This window comes from Vidua chalybeata, chromosome 10 (genome assembly GCF_026979565.1).
Source record: "Vidua chalybeata isolate OUT-0048 chromosome 10, bVidCha1 merged haplotype, whole genome shotgun sequence".
In the NCBI taxonomy this organism is placed as follows: domain Eukaryota; kingdom Metazoa; phylum Chordata; class Aves; order Passeriformes; family Viduidae; genus Vidua; species Vidua chalybeata.
This window is the reverse complement of record NC_071539.1, coordinates 8,550,875-8,572,563: the sequence shown is the minus strand read 5'-3', so window position 1 is coordinate 8,572,563 and position 21,689 is coordinate 8,550,875. Positions and strand designations below refer to the sequence as shown.

Genomic DNA, 21,689 nt, shown 5'->3' with positions numbered 1-21,689 from the left:
TGATGGGACTCTGGAGTAACTGCACCGGAGCCAAACACTTACATGTTTGATACAGAGGGATTTTCAGTGGATTTGATGGTGGGTGGAAGGTGGTGGTGGGGGGGTTGGTTTAACACACACATTCTTTCTGCAACTGCAGTGCAGACGTCGCTGAGGAACGTGTAAGAAGACAACCACCGACGTGGCAGCGACACGCAACCAGGAGACACCACGGCCTGGTCAACCCATGAGCTGGGAGCTGGAGCACAGCAGCACACGCTGTTCTGGTGGTCCTTGCGTGACATCTGGTGGCCAAAGAGTACCCTGGGAAGATCTATCTGGCTCAGGCTGCACCCAGGGAACCCCCACAGCCCCCAGAAAGGCCATGAGCTACAGCCCTTCTAAGAACTGCATCAGAACTTAAATGCTCTGTTTCTGATGTTCATTCAGGTAAAATGATCAGAGAGTGAACTTGGGAGCTGGACCTTTATGCTCCCTGTTTTCTAAATGGCACTGATCCCCTCAAAATACTTCCCAGTCCCTTCTAAAGATTAGGACATGCCATCTGGGGACAACCAATTGCTTACAAGAATCTTAAGTGATCATTAATTCAAGGCATTACATTTCATTACTTAATAATATTTTACCTATATTCATGTTCTAAATTAAAAAAACCATTCACCTGAAGATCCATTCACCAGAGAACAAACCCCAAAACTGCCAAAAATTCGGCCCTGAAGACTCTTTTCTGCCCATTAATAGTGAAACAGAAGCATTTCAGTATGCAAAACTGAGAGCACATCTCCTAAGCCAAGTGTCCTGAATGAAAAGGGAACATACTAATTGAAGAATTACCCTAAAACTCTCTGTACTTCAGACTTCCTTAAAAACAAAACAAAAACGAGCAACCCCCCCAAACCTGAAACCCCAAGGAAGCCAGACCTGAAAGGTGAGCTGGAATCTATCGGATTTGTGAGCATCTTCCCTTGGAGCAGCCCTGTATTTGCCCGGAGCAGCAACGCCTGCCAGCTCTTCAATGGACTGGAGCTGTCAAGAGATGCTGAGGAGAAATTGTCAAGCCCCAACTGCCCTCAACAAACGTGATGTTCAGCTGAACACTGCAGAGGGAATTTCTTTCTTTGCTGCAGTTGCTGCCTGCATTAAGTTGATGTAAAATGCACAGGCTTGAAGCAAGACAGTGTGTCCCTTTGTGCAGAGCAATGATCCCTGCAGAAGGCATCTCTTCTCTGCATTCCTCTCCCACTCATCTCAAAGGTTTCCATAAACAAGGTGGCTCCTTGTCTGCATCAAGTGTTATATGTACCATAAACATGACCTGACCCACATTATCCAGTTAAATACATCTTTTTTGAAGCTCAATTTCTGCCCTTCCTCCCACAAAACATTTATCACAAGGTGGTGCAAACAGATTCTCCAATGGATTTTTGATCCTTCCTCCTCTCACCCACTTCCCAAAGTTGCCTGTAAAGAGCCCCAGGTAACCTTAGTGTTTAGGTAAGGTCTGGAACCTCAAAGTGCCAGGTCAGGGGCGCTGAGTTACCAGCAATGCTGAAATGAAATCCAAGAATGAAAAACTCATCAGAATTTCAGGCAGGAGCTGGAGCTGCTTTGCACATGTTCTGCTTACTTGTGTTGAGAGAAAACAAACCAGTTGATTTCTCAAGATATTTCACTCCGTTTACAACAGTTTTTAGTTCTATGGTTTGTAATATTACATACTCTGAAATGAAATTCAATCCCCAAATCCTTCTAGCTGGTTACTCATAAAACCCATTAAGTTCAGGCATAAGCAAACCAGACTCATCTTTTTCCCTCCCAGTGCCTATTACATATAAATAGTAATTATTGTTCCTGGCAAGGCTCTAGTGTCTCTTATGATTCTGTACTTTAATGATCTGATTTCTTAGCACTTTCCACTGAAGAATATATTTAACAAGCATCCATGTTTCCTCCTCCATGATAGGATTTTTAAATTATGAATGTAATAAAGACAATGATGTTGCCAGTCTCATGATTAATAGCTTAAAGAGACATTTGCTAAGCCTTCATTCTCTCTATTATCACAAATTCACAAGCTGTATAGCTTTGTAACATGCGGCAAAGACAAGATTTAACTCTATAGTTACACAGCTAAATCCACAAGCAATACAAGAAAAGCATTAGTGTAGTTTGATCTAGAAAAGTAATCTAAGACCTATGTGTTCTGTTGACAGATTTGTGTTTTTTAAATGCCACCTTAAAAGAAAGTGTCTAATGCAAGATTTCCACCCTTATTTATGCAATGGGTGACATCTCCAATCTTGTATGTTGTCAGAACTTAAACCACAGTAAGTTACATCACTGTGAGACAGAGAGCATCATTAGTGTTCAGCTCAGAGTTATTGAACTAATCAACTGGAGAGGCTTCTCCTAATAACACATCCCAAAACAAGCTGCTACAAACATTCCCTCAAACATCACATCGGTTGCTTTTAAAATTAAAATGAAACCAAACCACTGAAAGAAAATAGGGTTTATGGTAAAACTCAATTTTATTACTGCACAGGAACATGGGCTTCATTCAATGCAAGAGCACACCCACAGTGCACAGTCATTGCTCAGTGGAGTTAACTCTGCACCACTTTCCAAGGTTTAAATTTTCACGTTGAATTGAGTAAATGCTACAGTAGATAACGCCAATCAAAAGTCTGAGAAAGAAAAGGTAGGTTAAGCATTACGCTGGAGATTCAACACAAGCCAGCAGCTCTGTGCAAGCCTGTCTGGCTTGGTGATCAGTGCATGTGAAACATTCAAAATATCACCTTCACACTCAAGAGAGCCAGGTAAGAACAGAACAACTGCATATTAGACACCACAAAGGGCCAGCCTCCATTCTGCAAGTACCAGCAGCTCAGCAATAGGCATCTCTCTACTCACCTTGCAGAATCAAGGCCACACTGCATTTATTGATTTGTATCAGGGGCACAGTCATTTAAAACTATAGATTAAAGCAAACGAAATGGAAACTGCTAATTCATTTTCAATTCTGTTTAAGGTTTATTACAACTCAGGTAGCTTAAATTTGTCACGCATGAGGCAGAGGCTTCACCAGTTCTGGGACTATTTGTATAAATCAGCACAGCGAGACAATCTCTTTGGAACAAGTCGTGAAATTTAAGCATCTGCCAAACCAGTTCAGAATGATTTATGAAAATCTGAAGATCACATTAATGGAATTGCTAACAGCCATAACTACATCCACATAAATGTGCCTCTCATAATAAAAACACTCTACATAGTTCTGAATGTTTTAAGAACTAGTAAAATGACTACAGATTATGAAGTCCATCTCCTTTAAGGCATCAAAGACATTCTCAAGGAGGAGTTAATTAGTCCAGTTTCACAGGATACACCATTACAGTGCCTGAGATTCTGACTGCCTGTGATTAATTTCAACACTGCACCAACATACTTTGCTTACATTAGATCTGTTTTCAATTTCCCCTCCTTTTTTTTTCAGAGGCCCCTCACTGGTGTGTTCACAGCTGGAGACTCAAGTGCAACTCCTCTGAGCTGCCCCATAACCAACTGGAACACTTGTCAGGAAACCTCTAGATGACAAGAAAGCACATAAGAAGTACTTTCCAACATGCATGTTTCCCCACCCTGTTCCCCAGTTCACAAGGCAGCAAATTCAAATGCAAGCCCCCTTCCCTCAAATGATCTGGGACACACATGCACTTGCTTCAAAGCACCCACGTTCAACACAGAGCTCACAGAAATCCTGCGCTTTGGCTGACGCTCTGATAAGGGGATCGTGATTAAAGGCTCCTCACGATCTCTCATACAGAGCAAGATGGATGCTTACCAACCAGTAGTAGGCACCAAGCCTTAGGAAACAACTGTCTGTAATGCAGTGTTCCAGCACATTCCCATGCAATGAAAAATATCCATCAACAAGGCAACTTGCACAGAAAAATAAGGGTCTTTCTTTGAGGCATTGAACCTCCCAGGCTGGTAGTCTCACAGGACACCTTTCAAGCTTCCTTACCAAATTGCTCAAGTTCTGAAAATAAAAGCAAATTGCTCATGCAGTTCTTTTTGTTCCACTCCCTTTCTGCCAGGAGTCTTATTTGAAAATAAAGCCTCGCTTTCATGCACCCAAAGTGGCACCACCTCCACATCTCTTCCTGACCACCCAATTCTGTGTATTCCTTCAGACCGGGATACACATTTAGTAGCAGGTTATACTGAGCTAAGAACTGTCCTCTGGGTTAGTTGTGGCCTGGACCAGCTGTCCCACCACATAAGCACTGGAACCATACATGTGACACGAGTGCACAGTGAAGATGAGAATGGCAGCACTGGCTTGTATGTGCTACCCCACAGGAGGAACTACATCCCAAATTTCAGTTTTCATAGAAGTCACCCTGCACTGCTCACAAGCAGTCACCTCAAGAAGATGCTGCTGTCCTGTCAGTTACACCTCAGGGAAACACAAATAAGCCATGGGCTGTAGGGTGCTCTGCACCATACAGTGGGCAGATCTATCCTGCCTGTCTGGGTTTTAGGTTCTTTCTGATTCAGTAAGTTCCTCATTTAAATTATCTAACCAAGTGCTTAAGGCTTTCCTTATCTTGCTAAATTAAGCCAGTCCTTGCCAGCTGCCAACAAGGGGAAGTGGGAACATGCAAGGATACTGCAGGAACTCCTTCTCCAGCACAGCAGTGTGCACGTGCTTCCACTTCCTGGCCTGACTGTGCTTGGCACTCCCTCCCTTCTCCCTCCCGTCATCTAGGAGGGATCTGCACCTGGCTTAGCTCAAGTCTGAATTAATTTGCAAGACAGGGAAGTCAAAGTAGTTTTCCTCCATCAGAATCAGAGCTATGGATGGACACAAAGTGAAGCTGTGCAGCAGATGATGTTTAGCAACGAAAATACTTTTCCTCTGGGCTCATTCCTGTATCTGGCAGAAAAACAGCAGACATTTGCCGGTGTAGCAGTGCCAGACAACAATCTCTTCAAACAGAAGTAGCTCTCTTCAGCAAGGAGCACATCACCAAAGTGAAAGCCCAGCAGATCCACCACTATCACTCACCCTTTGCCCAGCACAACCACCCTGTGAAGTTCAGGGCTGGGCTCGTGGGCTCCCACCCCTCTGGAGCAGGATGACATCAACTCGCTGTGCTTGCACTGCACCCACCACAAGTGCTGCAACTCCCAACCAGACCCATTGGTGCTACTGGACACAGACAAAACCTGGGATGTTCGAGACAATCAAATAGCAGATGCAGCAGAAATTAATTAATTTAAATTTGAACAAAAGCAAAAGCCAACAGGAGGTTAAAGACAACAAGCTTTGAAGACAGAGCTGAAGGGAGAAATGGTACATTTTCACTGCATATCATGGATTTGAGAAATGACTCAAAGCCATCTGAGATGTAAACAGTTACTGCCAAGGAGTTTATCTTACTATCTAAGCTGTGACTCTTCAGGGCCAGCTTCATAATTCTCCTTAATACACACATCATGGAGACTTCTGCAGCATCTAGGAACTTACCATCCATCTGACTGACTGAACACTTCTGTACTTTCTATTATACAGACAAGTGCTGAAGCTTTATTTGTGCAAAGACTGCTTTTTATCTATAGGGACAGGCTGATAATGACAGCCAGAGAAATGCTAACAGAACAAACTTTATTAGCAACTTGAACTATTTGAAAAAGGATTTTCACAAATTAAAGCTGTAGATGACTTTAGCCACCCTAAAATGTGGTATCCAGTATTACACAGCCACAACAGGGACAATGGAACTATCAAATACATTCTAGCTGTTCTTTTTATGGCATTGATTTTTTTTTGATACATTCAAAGCATTATTGCATCAGAAAACATATCATGCATCTTTTATTTTTCCAGACAAATTCACCTGTATTTGTCATTTCTAGCTACACCTCAAAGGTGCCCCAAATCTACCGTTTAATGGTTTTAGTTGCATGCTTTGCCTATATGCATGCTGAAATAATAAATATTAAATACAGGAAAGAACATAAGAGAACCAAACTGACATTAGGAATAGTCTGTGGCAGCTCTGTTATGTTCTGCCAGTTAAAGAACTTTGCAAAAGATTGAGGTAACAACAGTGGCCACACCACTCAGCTGAGAATCGCTCAGAATTCATGGAAATTTTCAGAAATTCAAGTACACAAACACCAGCTGCAACTTGTCAGAAATGCCAGAGAAATTAGGTTGGCTGCATTTTATTAGTCTATTAGCTGGCGTTCACACAGCTCCTTGTAAATCCTTTTTCTCACTCGGGGCATATCTTCCTGGGAGAACTGAAAAGGCTGGTCTAAGGCGAGGCACTTGCAGTACTGGGGAAAAGGAAAAGGCTTGGTTGAAAAACAGGACATTTACTACATGAACAATACAGGCCACTGATTTTTAGATAGGAATACTCTTACCTGGAGCACAAAAACCCCACAGTCACTGTCATTTTTCTGTTGTGGAATGCACTGAAAGGAAAAGAAACAACCAGAGATATATCAGATCCTTATCCTTTTACTTAGATCCTTTCGTTCTCTAACTCCTGCTTAAAGTCCAAAAGGAGATTCAGCATAAGGATCAGTTGTCTCATGCTCAAGAGAGAGCTATTCTGCAGCTCCAGAAACTGGAGTTGTAATTACTTGTTCTCATCCCAAACTCTGCAAGGTGACACTCAACACCTTGTTAGAATAACACCTAATATTTAGAAAAATATATAGTGTAGGACAGAAAATAAATTATAAGTCTTACTTTCAAGTTTATTTTCTTTTAAGTGACCTACACAGAACAGCTTCTCAATTAGTTTAAATAAATGTTTGTACAGCATTATCTACTTTACACAGGACAAAATTGTATCAGCAAAGTCACACAGGCCTAGAGGAAGATTACTGTCAGCATCCATGCTACCAGCAGTGGCCTTCCTCCCCCAGCCACACCAAAGGGTTTCAGAGAACATGACAAATGGTTCATCACTAGGCAACAGGGCTGAGCAAGGCAGTCTCAAATGATAACTTTCAACCTTCATTATTTCCTCAAACATGCTCAATTTTGATATGCAGAGCTAAAAAGTCCCAATCACTAGTGCTATTATGTCTCTGGCACTTGAAAAGGTGAAGTAATTGTTTTTTCTCAACTCCCAGATCTTCTGCCTCACAGAATGCAGGAGGATGAACTGACTGCACAGGTTGTGCATGAGTGCAGAGAAGAATCATTTTATCATTGTATCAGCATCTAAAAATAAATCTGTGCAAGGAGGGAGCTGTTGGAAGTATGTCTAGTGTGCAATGACCTGTTTTATATCTTTGGAGCCATTATGGGATGGCTACGCAAATTACATATTCCCTCATTTACACTACACACAAGTTGTTCCCTTTTATTGTTGCCAGACTTTGTTTACTTGCGATCAAACGCAATGTGCCACAAACAGCCCTGGAGACCAAAGCCCTCTATCCATAGCAAATATAAAATGTCAGCAGTAGCAATACCAGCCTGCTCCCTCCCTCACCAAAGCCCATCCATTCAGAACAGCGCTTTCAGGAGAAGGGGAGCAGCTGAGTGTCCAGCTCAGTAAGTCCTTGACCTTGTGTCAATATGGACACCAGCTGCAGGCGTTGCTGTGCACACATTTAATTGTCCAGAGTAAGGCTCAGATCACCAAGCCACTTGCAGAAAGTGCTAAAGCCCTGCTGGGAGCTGAATGACCAACAGAGCTGGAATTCCCATGTGTAACTACCTGCATCTCTCCCAGCACCCTCTATGTGGGCAGCATAATCCCATTTACTACTTGTACAAATGTATTAATTTAGAAGCAGCTTCATGAAATCTCCCACAAAGTCAGACCCCAGGGCTCAAAGTGCTGCCATTTACCTTTGTCACAGCAGTCTGCCAACCCTGAAGGAACTCGGGGCGATTCTTCTCTTTTGCTTCAGTCAGCAAATACTTTCGAATGTTCTTTAAAGAAGAAAGGGGGAAAAAGCAACATTATTCACCCACTAAAGAACAGGAGAGAAACACTGACTGCTTGGTTGGTATCCTTTTGACAATGAGGACAAATTTCAGGTGAGCATTAGGAGCTGAGCTAAAATCTAGAGGTAAAGAAATGAACTCTGGTGGGTACTGTGCCTTCTACCATCAAGGTTCATTTTAATCTATCAAGGGGAGCTCTAACACCCCTCAGCCACACTGTACACTGCTCTACTTCATACCAGACTAGCTGTGGCACCCAGGGACAAGGTCAGAGTGCTCCCAGACATGCAGAGAAAAACAGAGCAGCCTGGCATGTGTTCTTTCCTGGCTTACTGGCTGACAGCAAGGCCCTTATGTTCAATACGACTGCATTTTTTCCTGCTGGAATCTCAATACAAAACGCTCGAGTTCTGCAGCTAATCAACAAAGCTCCAGGGAGAGTTTCAGTGACATACAGGAAAAAAAATAGGCTGACACAAGCGAAGAGAAGGAAGAAAGATAAATGAGACTATGGTCTTGGGTTAAGCAAATCTTACTTCTCTGTAAACAGACTGGGCATTTATAGCACAATTTAAACACTGCAGCACAGAAATATTCACCTTAGTGTGTGGATCACAGTGAATTTTGGGCCATTTCTCCCCTCCTACCCCTAGAACAGGCAGAAATAAAATTTCCTCATGTCTGTGAGACACTCAGGTGCAAATGCCTTGCCTGGAATGGGATGGGAGAGATCAGGTTGCAAGGCTGCAGCAGAGACCGTAGGGCTGCCAAGCGGGATGCCTGGTTCATGCTGCACGTTCTCACAAGCTAGAGAGCATGAGATCTCTTGCTCCCAGGACAAACATTAGCTTCATCCTCAGCAAATGCCAGCAGGCATACTATCTTCATTCAGAAGTCCTAGCTGGAACTCTCCTGGGTACAATAATTACTACTCTTCTGTAAGCCAACAACTACACACAGTTAAAAGTAGAGGGCTGCTGCATCAAGCAAGCAATTAAGTTGACAAAATTAGCTTTTGTAAGAGGGTCATTACAATTTGCTAAGCCCAGCAAAAATTTCCTGGCTGTTCTTTATCAGGAAGACTGATAATTTAACTCCAGTGTTCAGGTTGCAGCCCTGAAAAGTTGCTGAGTTCTAACCAGAGGCCAACACCCCGTTTCAATGCAGGACAAGGAAAAAGGCAACACGCTGTTAATAGCACAGTAACACATAAACCCCACTGGGCAACACTTTGGCATCTTCAGTCCTGTGCTCTCACCTAGGCAACCTACCCCCTAAAGGACCACAATTTATCATTTATCCTAAATACAAGTCCCTCAACAGATGAAAGAAATGCCCTCACTCTCCTTGGGGTGGTTCTGCTTCCCCAAGGCACTGGGCTTTGAGCTCCTGCTTTTTGTGGGAGTGCCAAGTCAGAGTCACCAAAGCCATGCTGATTACACGGTCAGGCTAATTGGGCAATAGGCAGTCTGACCTCAGCTCCTGGCTCTGGTGTGACCCTCAAGCTCTGTGCTTCAGACTCCTCAGCAGGACAGGCGGATTCTCATTTCATACACAGCAAGACAATGACAGACATACCACATTTAAAGTTTATGGCTGAACAGAAACAAAGGGGGAGTGTTTTGTTTAAGAAAACAGTTCAGACTTTGCAGACACAGCTGTCACTCTTACCTCTACACAAAACTTAAAGTGAATGCCTTGGGAATCGTAAAATGAAATAATTCGACTGGGGATGTTCACAGTAATGAGGGACCAGTGGACTTCCAGGTGAATAGGAATTAACAAGAGAGTCTTCTTAAACAAGTCCACCTGGCAAAAAGAACAACATATATTACAGAGAGTTCACAGGCAGAATACAGCAAAGCAAGAGATTAATTGTATCCAAGTTTCCTCTTTGCCACTCCATAACTGAGATCTTTTTTTTTGCCTCCTCCACTCTTTCACCACATTCTTCACATTTACCTAATACACAACTTATTAGCAGGCACAAAAATACAGCTATGGTCCAGAAAGTGGCTGAGAAACCTTGTACAGTATCAGAATTAATCACTACTGTATTTGTGACAAAATCCTGCTCATGTTGCACTGCAACATCTGTGTTGAAGTGGAATTTCTTAGGTAATGATGGCAATACAATCGAGCCTCAGTTTAGGTTAGCTCTTCATCTCTTCAGTAATGACACTCGTCCAGTGTGAGCACCACTCATTTCTATCAGAGCTGCTAATAGAAATGAGTAGGTGACAGACCTTGGGGCTGTTGATGAGAAGCTGAAAACAATGCAGCAATGTGCATTATCAGTCCAGAAAGCCAACTGCATGCTGGGCTGCATCACAAGCAATGAGACCAGCAGGTCAGGGAGGAGATTGTGCCCTTCTTTCACAAGAGACCACACCTGAAGTGCTGTGTCCAGCTCTGAGGCCCCATACGTAAGAAGGAGGTGGACCTGTTGGATCAGGTCCAGAGGAAACCAAAAAGATGCTCAGAGGCCTGGGGTATCTCTGCTGTGAAGACAGACTGAGGGCTTGGGGCTGTCCAGTCTGGAGAAGAGAAGGCTCCGTAGAGACTTTATAGCACCTTCTAGTACCTAAAGGGCTACAACAAAGCTGGAGATGGACTTTGGACAAGGGCATGGAGCAACAGGACAAGAGGGAATGGCTTTAAACTGACAGAGGACAGGTTTAAATTAGATGCAAGAAATAAATTCTTCCCTGTGAGGGTGGTGAGACACAGGCACAGGTTGCCCAGGTGGCTGCCCCACCCCTGGCAGTGTTCAAGGCCAGGCTGAATGGGGCTTGGAGCAATCTGGGATAGTGGAAAGTGTCCCTGCCCACAGCAGAGGGGCAGAACTGGATGATCTGTAAGGTCTCTTCCAACCTAAACCATTCCATGATTCTGTGAAGAGGCTGTAATTACAAACATCCCACAAAACCAGCAAGTTTGCAGTTTGACCCCTTCTGTTCTAACACAGGCTCTGGGACTTGCCAGAGGAAAGCAGAGAAGTGCAGGATGCTTTGGTGAACAGAGGAAAGGAGGGCAAGAAGGTAGAGCAGATTCATCCTTTCTCAAAGCTAACTTTGTAGCAGATGTACTGTGGTCACAGGCAAGCAAACAAGGGAAAAGGTCTTGAAGTACAGAACAAGTAGATCAGATGCAACACCCCCGGTGTCTGTATGGCAGATGAGCCCTTATGCTTTTGGAAGCCAGCCAAGCCAGGGCCTTTCATGATCTTCCTTCTCCTAGCTCCTCTTGAAAGAAGTGTCTAATTACTGGGGTTTTGGTGGCACAGTCCAGAAAATAAGCGAAAATAGAATCCTGAACTAAATGAACTCATCCTGTGGAAAGATTTCTAAGCTTTTTTCCTGTTTTTTTTTAAGCACTGTGCAATTTGAACAGTACATAATTGCAACACTACTGGCAAGGGCAGGTCTTTTGTAGGAAAGAAAAGTCTGTTTCTTGAGTAACAATGGGAAGTCGAAGAGACAAAAAGGTGTGGGCATTCACAGCAGTTATCAGCCGAGCCTGGCTCACAACAGTCCTTTGATTGTGACAAGCATCGACCCTGCTCCCACCTGCAGAAACTGCTTCCTGACTGGATTACAGCACACTCGCTGCACACTGATCCATCACTCCTGGAGAGAAGCACAGGGATGTCAGCCAGCAGCAAGCTGAGACCACAAAGGAAAACTGGAATAAAAGAAATGAACTACATCTTCTGTGATGTCCAGCAACAGCAGAGCCACACAAAACTCAAGGGTCCTCATGTGGCCCTAGTTGTGGGATTACTGCAGGTGTGCAATCCTGCAGCAGAAGAGTAGAAACAGGCAGCCAAAAGTTTGTCTTTAGTTATGAACTGATGTACAGGAAGAGTGGTGGAAACCCAGATTCACTTCACCACGAGAGCAGAACCAGCTCTGTGTCACGACAGTGAATCAGGAGTGCCAGCGTGATGGGTGATCAGAAGGGAGAGACACTAACAGGAGCTCTGAAACCACTGCAGCCAGAGCCAGCACAGGGTACCCTGTATCGCAAGAGAAAACATTTACAAAACATGGTGCAATACTCTGGTGTGTTTAAAGAGCAGAAACAAATTCCCCTTTATTGCACATTGCAGGATGAAGGAGTCTACAGAATCCTTCCCATAGAAACGGCTTAGTTCTCACTCTTGCTTGAGAGATTCTATAGGAATTTAAGTGTAAATATCTAAAAATCGTCCTGTCTCATCAGGCACCTCTCAGCAGCAACAACAATACAGATCCTGCTTCCAGAATCTACCTTAATTTTGGGGGTTTTTACAAAACTTGAGTTGCTGGAGAAAAGGAATGTTTAAAAAATAATATGTGGGAATATTAAGCACTGATATTCCATCTCTCTTTAAAGAGATTTTTAATAAATTATACGAATAGATTTTATATTTGGATAATGAGTTCATCTCTAGCATTTCACAGATGTGTGCTATTTAAGTACTTCTGCAGAAAGATCATACATTCAAACATGGCCTTTGATTAGTCTTGCCTCATCTCCCATATTAGAAAGGACAAATGTTCATAGAAAAAAAAAAGAAAAAAAGAGAGTATTTCTTTTTGCATTAGCTATCCCTGAAAATATCACACCCATGATTTGGTGTGGGTTCTGGAAAGTAAGGTGAATTATGTTCTTGTCAAGAGAACAACAGTCTGGCTTATTAACCATGGGTCTCTTTTTTGCTTTCTAGTACCTGGTATGTGTTACTTGGAGTAACAATTTGATTTTGTCAAAGAATGCTAGGTTGAGATAAAAGGAAGAACCAGAATTAAGTCTGCTCTCCTGTAGATTAGTGTACCTGGCACTGTCAGGAGCAGTAAGAGACATTTCTTGCAGTTAAATTAACAACTTGCATGAACATACACAGAGAGATAACCTCCCACTGAAGATTTAGCCATTCCAAATAAAACATACCCATACTAACTTGAATAGTGCCACACTACTATTTTCATCAAGCCCTTCCCACTTTGTACAGCTCCTTTGCAAATAACACACTGTAACCCAGCTTCAAGTTAGTGACTAAGCCCAGACCAGCAGAACCCCAGCACTGATGACACCATGTTAAAGGTACCTTTTTAGTCCATCGTTTTACCCCATTATATCCTTTGGTTACGAGCTGTCTATGAAAAAAGCTGTTAAAGAAATGAACCTAAAAAGAGAGAGAGAGAGAAGAGCAATGAGCACAAAAATTTTCATGCACAGTCATTCCCCTTCCCCCAGGATAATTTATACAAAACAACTTGTAATGAGGCAATATTTAATGTAGGTTTAGAAATAGAACCCCAGTAGGGACAAACAGAGGCTTTGCCAAACCTCAACTCTTACTGTTCTTCAGCAAGCTAATAAAATAAGCCTTATTTCCCTATAATATATCATGTGAGCCACTGCAGCATTTATATTTACATTTTTGTATCTCCAGGCATATCATGTTTAATTTTTTTGTTGTGGACAGACTTGGGAGAAAAACACTAGGACAAGGAGTTAGTTTTTGTTGCTCTTTACAGGGGTCAAGGAAGAGAACACTGGACTGGAAAAGCAGGGGTGGTGGAGAAGGGAGTAACTTCTGGCTTTAGTTACTGGAAGCTGAGACTCAGAAGAAAATTGATCAAAACAGTTATGAGATTTAGCCCAACAACATTGTCTTTGGCACTCAACTCTTATGACATGAACAATATTCTGCTATTGAGAAGTATTTTTAAGGTATGATTGATCCATTTGGTAAGTGAAAACCGACATTTATGACAAAAAAAATGTAGGCTTTTCCAAAAAAATTAGCTCCAAGTTAACACTATTATTCCCTGTGCTTAGCTTCTTGCAATTATACTAACAGATTAATACAAATAGAAATCTGCAACATCTGTTTTTAATAATTCTGCTAGTGTAGAGGTGGTAGAAAGCTTGAGCTGTTACTTGAAAAAAAAAAAAGTTAGAAAATTCAGCATCTGAGAACGCAGTCTAATAGCCATTAGCTATGCCAATAGACTTCAAAACCACATTCTGAGGTACCAGCACAAAATCTCCCATGAGGATTTCAATTATGCACTAGGAAGAAAAAGCAGACACAAGCAAACAGATACAATCTCCAATACCCCTAGCCTAGCACACTCAGGAAATATGGAGAATACTAATGAAGAATTACCATCACCTCTAATCAAAGCAACAACACTCTTTCTTCAGAGCTTGAAGATTTTAAGAGTTAGATTGTGCAGAGCTCATCTAAGAATGGCTTTGTTTGGTTCTTCCTTTGTGGTCTCACCTGAAAACTGTTCTGTCCCTAAACAGATGGGTTTTTATAATTGTCACTGCTGCAAATTTAGTCACAAAATGTGGGGGGAGGGGGTTATCTTGATTACTTTTTTTTTTTTTTTGCTTTCTTTCTCTCAATTGCCACCAACAGTCAGGCACTGCAGTTGCAAAGCTGTAAGCATTCTGAGGAGGATGCACAAAACAGAATCCTGCAGAGTCAATACTGCCAAGGAACCAAGCAGCTCCACACAAATTCACATTCACCAGGCAGGCAGCTGACACAGCTTGAGCTGTTACAGCCCCCACAGCTACGAGGTGGGCGGGAGGGTGAGTGCAAGCAGCACATGTGCATGGTTCAGATGCTAACACTCATGGTTTGTCATCTCAGCAGAAATCCATCTTCATCAAAAATTTCAGCTGAAACACCAGGCTGGTGAGCAAAGGCATGAATACAACACTTTAGAAGCAGATAAGCTGGAAACAGAAACCTCTAGGGAAGTAAAGAGAGTGGGATGGGCCAAAACAGGGCACGTGTCTTCTACAGGTACATCAGTGACATTAGGCTACCACAGAGACCACCTGCAGAGCTAATACAGTCACTTCCTGAAACAAGAGCAACAGCACTGAAAAGGGAAAAGGAAAGGTAGAAAATTTGAGCAGCACATAACAACAAATTATAATGGAACCACTCAGGCCATCGTTGAGTTGAATCCTGATTCTGTACCCGAAGTGTGCAAAGTTTCACCCTCCCCTCTCCATCTCTCATTAGGTACATTTGTGTAATAACAAAACTCCCTCACCTTTTCAGGGACCGCATCCATTACGAGTTCACCATACATGTTAATTATCTGGAAGAGTTAGTAAATAGTTAAATACATACATCACAATTTTTTAAGACCCAAATTCACAAGTGCCCATAAAACACAGGCCCCTACCCACTTAAATCAGCAATATGGAGAAAGCCTTAAGAGCCACATTATGTGAAGGACAAGCACTCTGCACTAATAGTGGTCATCCTGGAGAGAGACTGTAACTGGCTGCTTGAAGTCTGCCTCAATCTTAAATGCAGTTTAATTCAATTTAAGTCTACTAGTGCGTGCCCTGGGCTCTGAAGCCTTCCTGGTTTTTTGGCTGTGAGCCACAGTTTGCTGTTTCACTCTGTCATTATAATCTGCTCAAGCTTGAGATGGGGAAAGTTACTAAAACCTATATGAGTAGCCACTATTTTATCAAAATAGTCCAACCTCAAGTGCTCAAAAGGAAACAGTCTAATTTTCACACCTCCCAGCTTCCAGACTTACTGCACCTATCACTGTAAAAGCTGCCCACCACTCCTTTTACTTGTGAAGTGTAAAGTAAGGACAGCCCACCTGAAATGTCAGCAGAAGGTATACAACTGGAATTCTAATATAAATGGGCTAAAATGGGTTAGGGAAGCACATAAACACCAAGCATCTCTGACCTGGTCATTCAGCCAGTTCTGGCCTTCCAGTGTAGCCAAATCATCCATATCTAGCATGTGCTTATTATAGAAGACCCGGAAATTGCAAGTGGAGGTTTTTGGATGTTTTTCCCGATACTTCATGATTTCCCTGGTGATAAAAGGTTTTCTAAAACAGGATTGAAAAGGTAGAGAAAAATCAAGGCAAGGTCATGTCAAATGGATTCTGTTCTGCTAGTTGTTAGATATAGATCATGCAGTAGCAATGCAAGTGATTTGCTCTTTACCAAGTGTACAATGTGATACTGCTACACACCTATGGGAGAAATCTTCCTTAAAGACTTCTTTTAATCTTCCCATGACATCTTTTTCACAGAGTGGTACTAAACTGCCATATTTCTTCATAACTTCGTCTAGGAATCCTTTAAATATACCAGAAAAATTAAAGTGCAAACATATAAAAAGCTCCTGAGTTAACCAGTCCAATAAAGCTCTCAGCTCTTACAGGTACAAGCAGCAGTCATTCTGCACCCAACCAACACGCAGCACCACCACACATAGCAAGTACATATTTAAGAAAACTAAGCTCAAATTGGCAACATAAAATAAAAGCGGGGGTAGGGGTAGAAGGACAAAAATAAAAATGCATGGATCTGATCACTCAGCTTCACAGGAAAAGATCAGCCCCTGTTCTTGCCATACACATACATATCTACAGCAAACTAATTATACCAGTGCTAGAGAAGAATCCATCCCCTTCCCTGCTTCAATTAGCATTTTAAATCATTTTACTGTAATGTGAAAAGCCATCAGTTCCTGCAACAGGTTTCATTGAAAAGTCAGTATCCTGTCCTTATGGCAGGCAGAATGACTCTCCTCAAATGCAGGCAGCTGGAGCTGGCAGTGTTTGCAGCCTGCTCAGTTCCGCTGCCACACCACAGTGAACGGAAAAGACGCCAGACAGACTCCCAGCAAGTTTAACTCCTTTACCCTTGTATCCTAGGGATGGCATTAAAGGTGACACAGACAGCCATGTCAGCCTGTCATTGCCCAGGAAAACACTGAGCAACCACACCAGAAAAAGATATTAACTTGGAAATAATGAAGAGATGAATGCTGGAAGAATGGAAAAACCTAGGAAATAGACTTTTTTGTTTCTCAAACACAAGACTGGAACACTGGAGATATAAATTCCACACAAGCATCCAAAACCCCTCTGCAAATGAAAGAGAATGGAGAACAAGATTTCAACACTTGAAAAAAGATCAAGTTCTCCAGCTCTCTGAAAATGAATTTTCATATGCAGCAGAAAACATGTGTTCTGTGTACAGAAAGCTGGTGTGTACAGAAAGCTGAATATGAGATCAGAGTCCAGGAAAATTGCATTAATCCAAAGTCCAGGACTCTTCTGAGGCTGGGGTGAGATGGCAGAGCATCACTGGATAAGGCACTGTGTGCTTACTAAGGTTTTAAGAACATTTCCTGGAAACTTTCAAGATCAGGATAGGAAAAGGCAAGATGAGAGAAAGATTGGACAGAAAAAGTGCCAGAAGATCAGCAGTAAGAATAAAAACTGAAGGAAAGACACCAAGAAATAGCCCAAAATTCAATGAGCTAAGTAAGAATAGCAGTGAAGATATATCAAAAAGTGTGACAGCAGGAAGGGAAGAAGGACTGAAGAACAAGATCAAACCACAACGAAGCATTGTTCATGGGAAAAGAACCTTCTTGCAACTCTGCCACACTTTTGCCTAACAGCTTTTATCCCTTACATCTCAGTACACTGTGACAGGGAACATCTCAGGTATACTGCGACACTTTCTCACTCTGGCTAGAAGTCTAGCTAGACAATGCGTGGGGCTTATGAGTGTACCTTATTCTGTTTAAATATGTAAAATTTTTAAAGGCTTTTTATTAATGCACAGAGGAAGGACTGTTCTTCTCATTACAACTAAGAGCAGCAGAGCTCCAGACCTCCAGCACTACTGACCTCACTTGGACTGGTGTAACTCAAGGAAGAGAATACAAAGTTCAGCTCTGGGGCAAAATCAGATACCCATCAGGAACAGGATTTACCATGGGCCTGTTTGATACATAATAGCACTTCTGAATGCACCAAGCATTGCAGCCCATTAACGTTCAGCTGCTGTAGAGAAATTCAAAACCCAAGAGCAGCCCTAACACTTGCACCTCCTTCATGTTTCTACCCCAGGAACTCTTTCCAGGTCAGCACTATCTTTTAGGGTGCAGTTAATTATTAACAACACTCCTAAACACACAAGAACTCCTGTACAGAGTTACACCACAACTAAAATTCTTCTTTACAGTTTTTCAGCTGAGAAAGCTCAGAAATACCATACTATCAGACCACAAAACTTTAACCTTTGCCACCCTGATACAACCTTGGCTCTTGCCTGTTATAGAAGGACTATTTCTCTTTTTCTGATGGACAAACTTTAAAACTCCATTGCAGAAGTGATCTCTTCACTGGGTTACCACAGTTTCTCTCAAATTCTCACACGGCATCTGGTCCTTGCTGGATCATATAGAGCCAGTGACAGAGGTACACATCCCACACTAACTTACAGATATGGATGTGGAGAGCCAACTCCTTTTTTGAGGTTCACTGTCTCCTTCTTCATATTTAGCTTTAGAGCAATCAATTGCAAAATTGAAGGACAAACAGGTAGGCGGAAAAATCAGAGCACATCAAACTTCAAACAATTCCTTTAACACTCATTGACACCAGCTTTAAGTTTATGGGACTCTAAAAAGCCAATTTCTCCAAAGGAAGTTATCAGAACATCTCTCAAGTTACACTGATGGTACAAGATGGCACAACGTGTTAGCTTACTGCTCCTTACTCTGTCTGTAAAAAGCTGCTACACATAAATAAGACACCAATTACTATTTTTATCATGCTTCTCTTTAGAGAGACTATCAAATACTGCATGCTCAGCATAGCACAAAAAAAAAACCCAAAGCCTTTCTGCTGAACCTTTGCTAAGACCAGTCTTTTTAAAAATATTGTCTCATAGGATTCATTAAGCTTACTCTATGAACAATTGGAGAGAAAACTAAGGGACAATGAACAGTATTTGGCTATTAAAACCTAAGTTTAAGTGATTTAGTGAACAAGAAAAGAGAGTATAAGGGCAGAAGGAAGCCTTAGAATACCTAGGATTTTCAAAAAACAAATTAAGAATAACAATTGTCAACTGCTTAAAAACCTGAACCTTTTGATTCCACGTGATAAGACATTTCAAATTTCTACCAACAATTTCCTGCAGATTCCAATTAAACTACATTGTATTCTCTAAAACAAAATAATCTTAAAATAGCTTGTCAGATAAACATTCATTTGTCCCTCCTTCATGCAGCTCTCCTTTTTGCAGCCTCATTTAATCAAATGTTATGCTAAGTGACCTTTACAATTCAGAGTAAGAAACCATTTTTATAAAGGAATTAACAAAATATGTAAACATATGGTAAGCAGTTTTCAGGAACTCCTGGATGTCCTAAGATATTTAAAAGGTATACCACAAAGCCACGTTGCCAACTGCTCATCAGCCACCCGGGAAGTTTTCTGACTGTTTCTTTTGCCTCCCTTCCGAGTTCCTGATTTCAGTCCTGTGCTTTCTGGTGACGGCTCCTCCAGAGGACTTTTACAATAAGGGTGATCTAGTAATTTTGAACTAAAAATGTCCAAGTTTAAGGAGCCTTCTACTTCCATCTGGCTAGAGCTGTCTTCATTCTGTGTCAGCTCCATGGATAAAGGTCCATTTGCAAAATTATCACGGCCATCAGAATCCTGCAAGGAGGATTGCAACAGAGTCATTCCATCTACACCCACAACTTCCTTAGATTCTGCACCATCTTGATCTGAAACAATTTCTTTTCCTGCCACAGAGACAACAATGTCAGAGCAATGATCCTCTTCAAGAGCCCCATTGGTCTCCACCTGGTGCAAGGCTTCTGCCTCTGGAGAATCTCTAACATGCAGTTCTGGTGGGACAGCATCCACACTGCCACCCTGCCCTCCAGATTCTGGATCCTCAGAACATGGCTCAGCAGACACATCCTGTGTGTGGCAGATCTCAGGTGCACATATTTCATTCTCCGCTCCTAAAGAATTGGGTGTATTATTGTTCATATCTGATAAGCTGTATCGCTTCCAAAGACGCTTACTTTTAGATTTCCAGGAGGAAAACAAATTACACAATCCACCTTCGAAATCCCGCTGAAGCGTTTCTTGATGGTCCCTTGTAACTTTCTGCACCCACCTTCGCTTGATTTTTCTTAATTTGCAAGTTTTGCCTCTTGCTCGAAGTTTCGGGAATTTTATGATTCTATACCGAAACCTAACCATAGAAAGTTTCTTATGCATCATAAATAAAAATCTCTTTTTTACAGTATGATGGTTAAATTTGGACCTCTTTAGAGCTGTCAAGGGGCCACAAGTTCCATTCCACTCCCTTTGCAACAGCATTTCCTTTTATAGTTGTTTAAAACTACCAGGACTGTGTTGCCCTCATCATTATTGCTCTCCTCCAAGCTATATACAAAACCACCTTTCTTTACAGGTAAGGCAGCACCTTCCAGCGAGCCACATGAGACATAATGGATATGGCCAGAGACAGTATTGAGAACAGCAACAGTTTCAAATTCTTCAATCAAGGGATCTTCACTCTGAAAGGAGCCATTGTTGAGTTTCCTTACTGCTTCTCCAGACGAGCTTTCAGCTTCGTGATAGGAACAGGATCTTTTTGCTCTCAGTAGTTTTGTAAGGAAAGCTGTATAATTCAACAGTAGGTTTTGGACAGGTTTCTGCATTTAGAAGTACATGAGGAGCCCACCTGCTTTGGAGATCAAGTGTCTTCCTTCTGCACTGCAGTATTCTGTACAGTTTGTTGTGATTTAAGCGCACAAATAGCTGGGCACTCTGTCTTTTCTTCTAAGTTAGGAAAACTTGCTTTTTGAAGCAGTATTTCCCAAGCTTCCCAAAACCAGTGGTCCATCTTCCAGATTGGGCCAGCAGCTGACTTCTTTGCCAAAGCAAATGTCTTCTACGGCTTTTCATTTTTCTGCTGCATTATGGTCTCCAAAAACAGCTGAAAGAATAAGGGAATTGAATTCAGAGTTATCTGGACTGTAACATAATAGCAAAACACTAAGGCACATACCTCAGGCCACATGCCTATCTAAAATTCCACCCCTCCTCCAATCACAACCCCACATTCCCTAAGACATTTTCACTTCCACCAAAAGGAAAAACAAGTAATAGCTGCAATGGTTCGGTGTGTAAGCAGGCTTTGCTCATTTACCTTCCCTAGAGGTAGAGCAATAAACAGGTAATTCCCACCCATCCCATGCTCCCCATATGTAATTCATGACTCTCTAGCCTGAGGTTAAACCTCTCTCACTGCCAACGCCTAGGGCAAGCACAGTTAACCAGCTTGCTGCAAAAGGCTTTTGAAAAACAAAACTCAGAAGTCCAAGTTATCAACAAGTATGTGCAGGTACCCCACACCATCAGCACTGTACAAAGGAGCCCTTATTCTTGTGCAACAAACGTGAGCAGCCCCCGAAAACACTTCACAAGCTCACACAGTTTTCCTTTAAAGGAACAGCAAAACAGAAACACCCACAGAAATTTTGATTCTCTGACTAGATAAAGAATGACACAGTTTACTCTTAAAGTAATTGCTCTCTATTTACAGCAATACCTCACTCCGCGTGACACCACCACTATCAGCTTCTATAATCAGTGTTTATCTTTGCATTAACAAAGCAGTACCAATGCAGCACAGCAGCTAATCATCATTAAAACTCCTTTCCCCACTAAAAAAACTGCACCTCAAAGCGTTCAATAAGGTTATATCTGAGACTACACAAGCGTGTTAACGCCTGCATAGCAGTATCTGTTTGTCTTGTAATATCTGTTTATCTTCACTACGTAGCTAAAAATATTAATTAGAAGTTAGAAGAATC

At 42.0% G+C, this 21,689-nt stretch overlaps 1 protein-coding gene across 2 annotated transcripts; it reads right to left on the bottom strand.

The window, feature by feature from the left end:
• Nucleotides 1-2,507: 2,507 nt before the first annotated feature.
• SENP5 (SUMO specific peptidase 5) lies at nucleotides 2,508-20,809 on the bottom strand. Of its 2 annotated transcripts, none has more exons than XM_053951251.1 (9): nucleotides 20,555-20,809; nucleotides 16,015-16,120; nucleotides 15,720-15,867; nucleotides 15,058-15,105; nucleotides 13,083-13,160; nucleotides 9,662-9,799; nucleotides 7,892-7,975; nucleotides 6,445-6,495; nucleotides 2,508-6,354 (listed from the first exon to the last, which is right to left on the bottom strand). In XM_053951251.1, exons 2-9 carry the CDS (start codon nucleotides 16,101-16,103, stop codon nucleotides 6,244-6,246), a joined length of 747 nt encoding a protein of 248 aa, XP_053807226.1. In that variant the 5' UTR covers nucleotides 16,104-16,120; nucleotides 20,555-20,809; the 3' UTR covers nucleotides 2,508-6,243. The 2 variants fall into 2 exon arrangements, with proteins under 2 accessions (XP_053807226.1, XP_053807225.1); XM_053951250.1 differs by lacking the exon at nucleotides 20,555-20,809 and adding an exon at nucleotides 19,239-20,274.
• Between the last annotated feature and the right edge of the window lie 880 nt (nucleotides 20,810-21,689).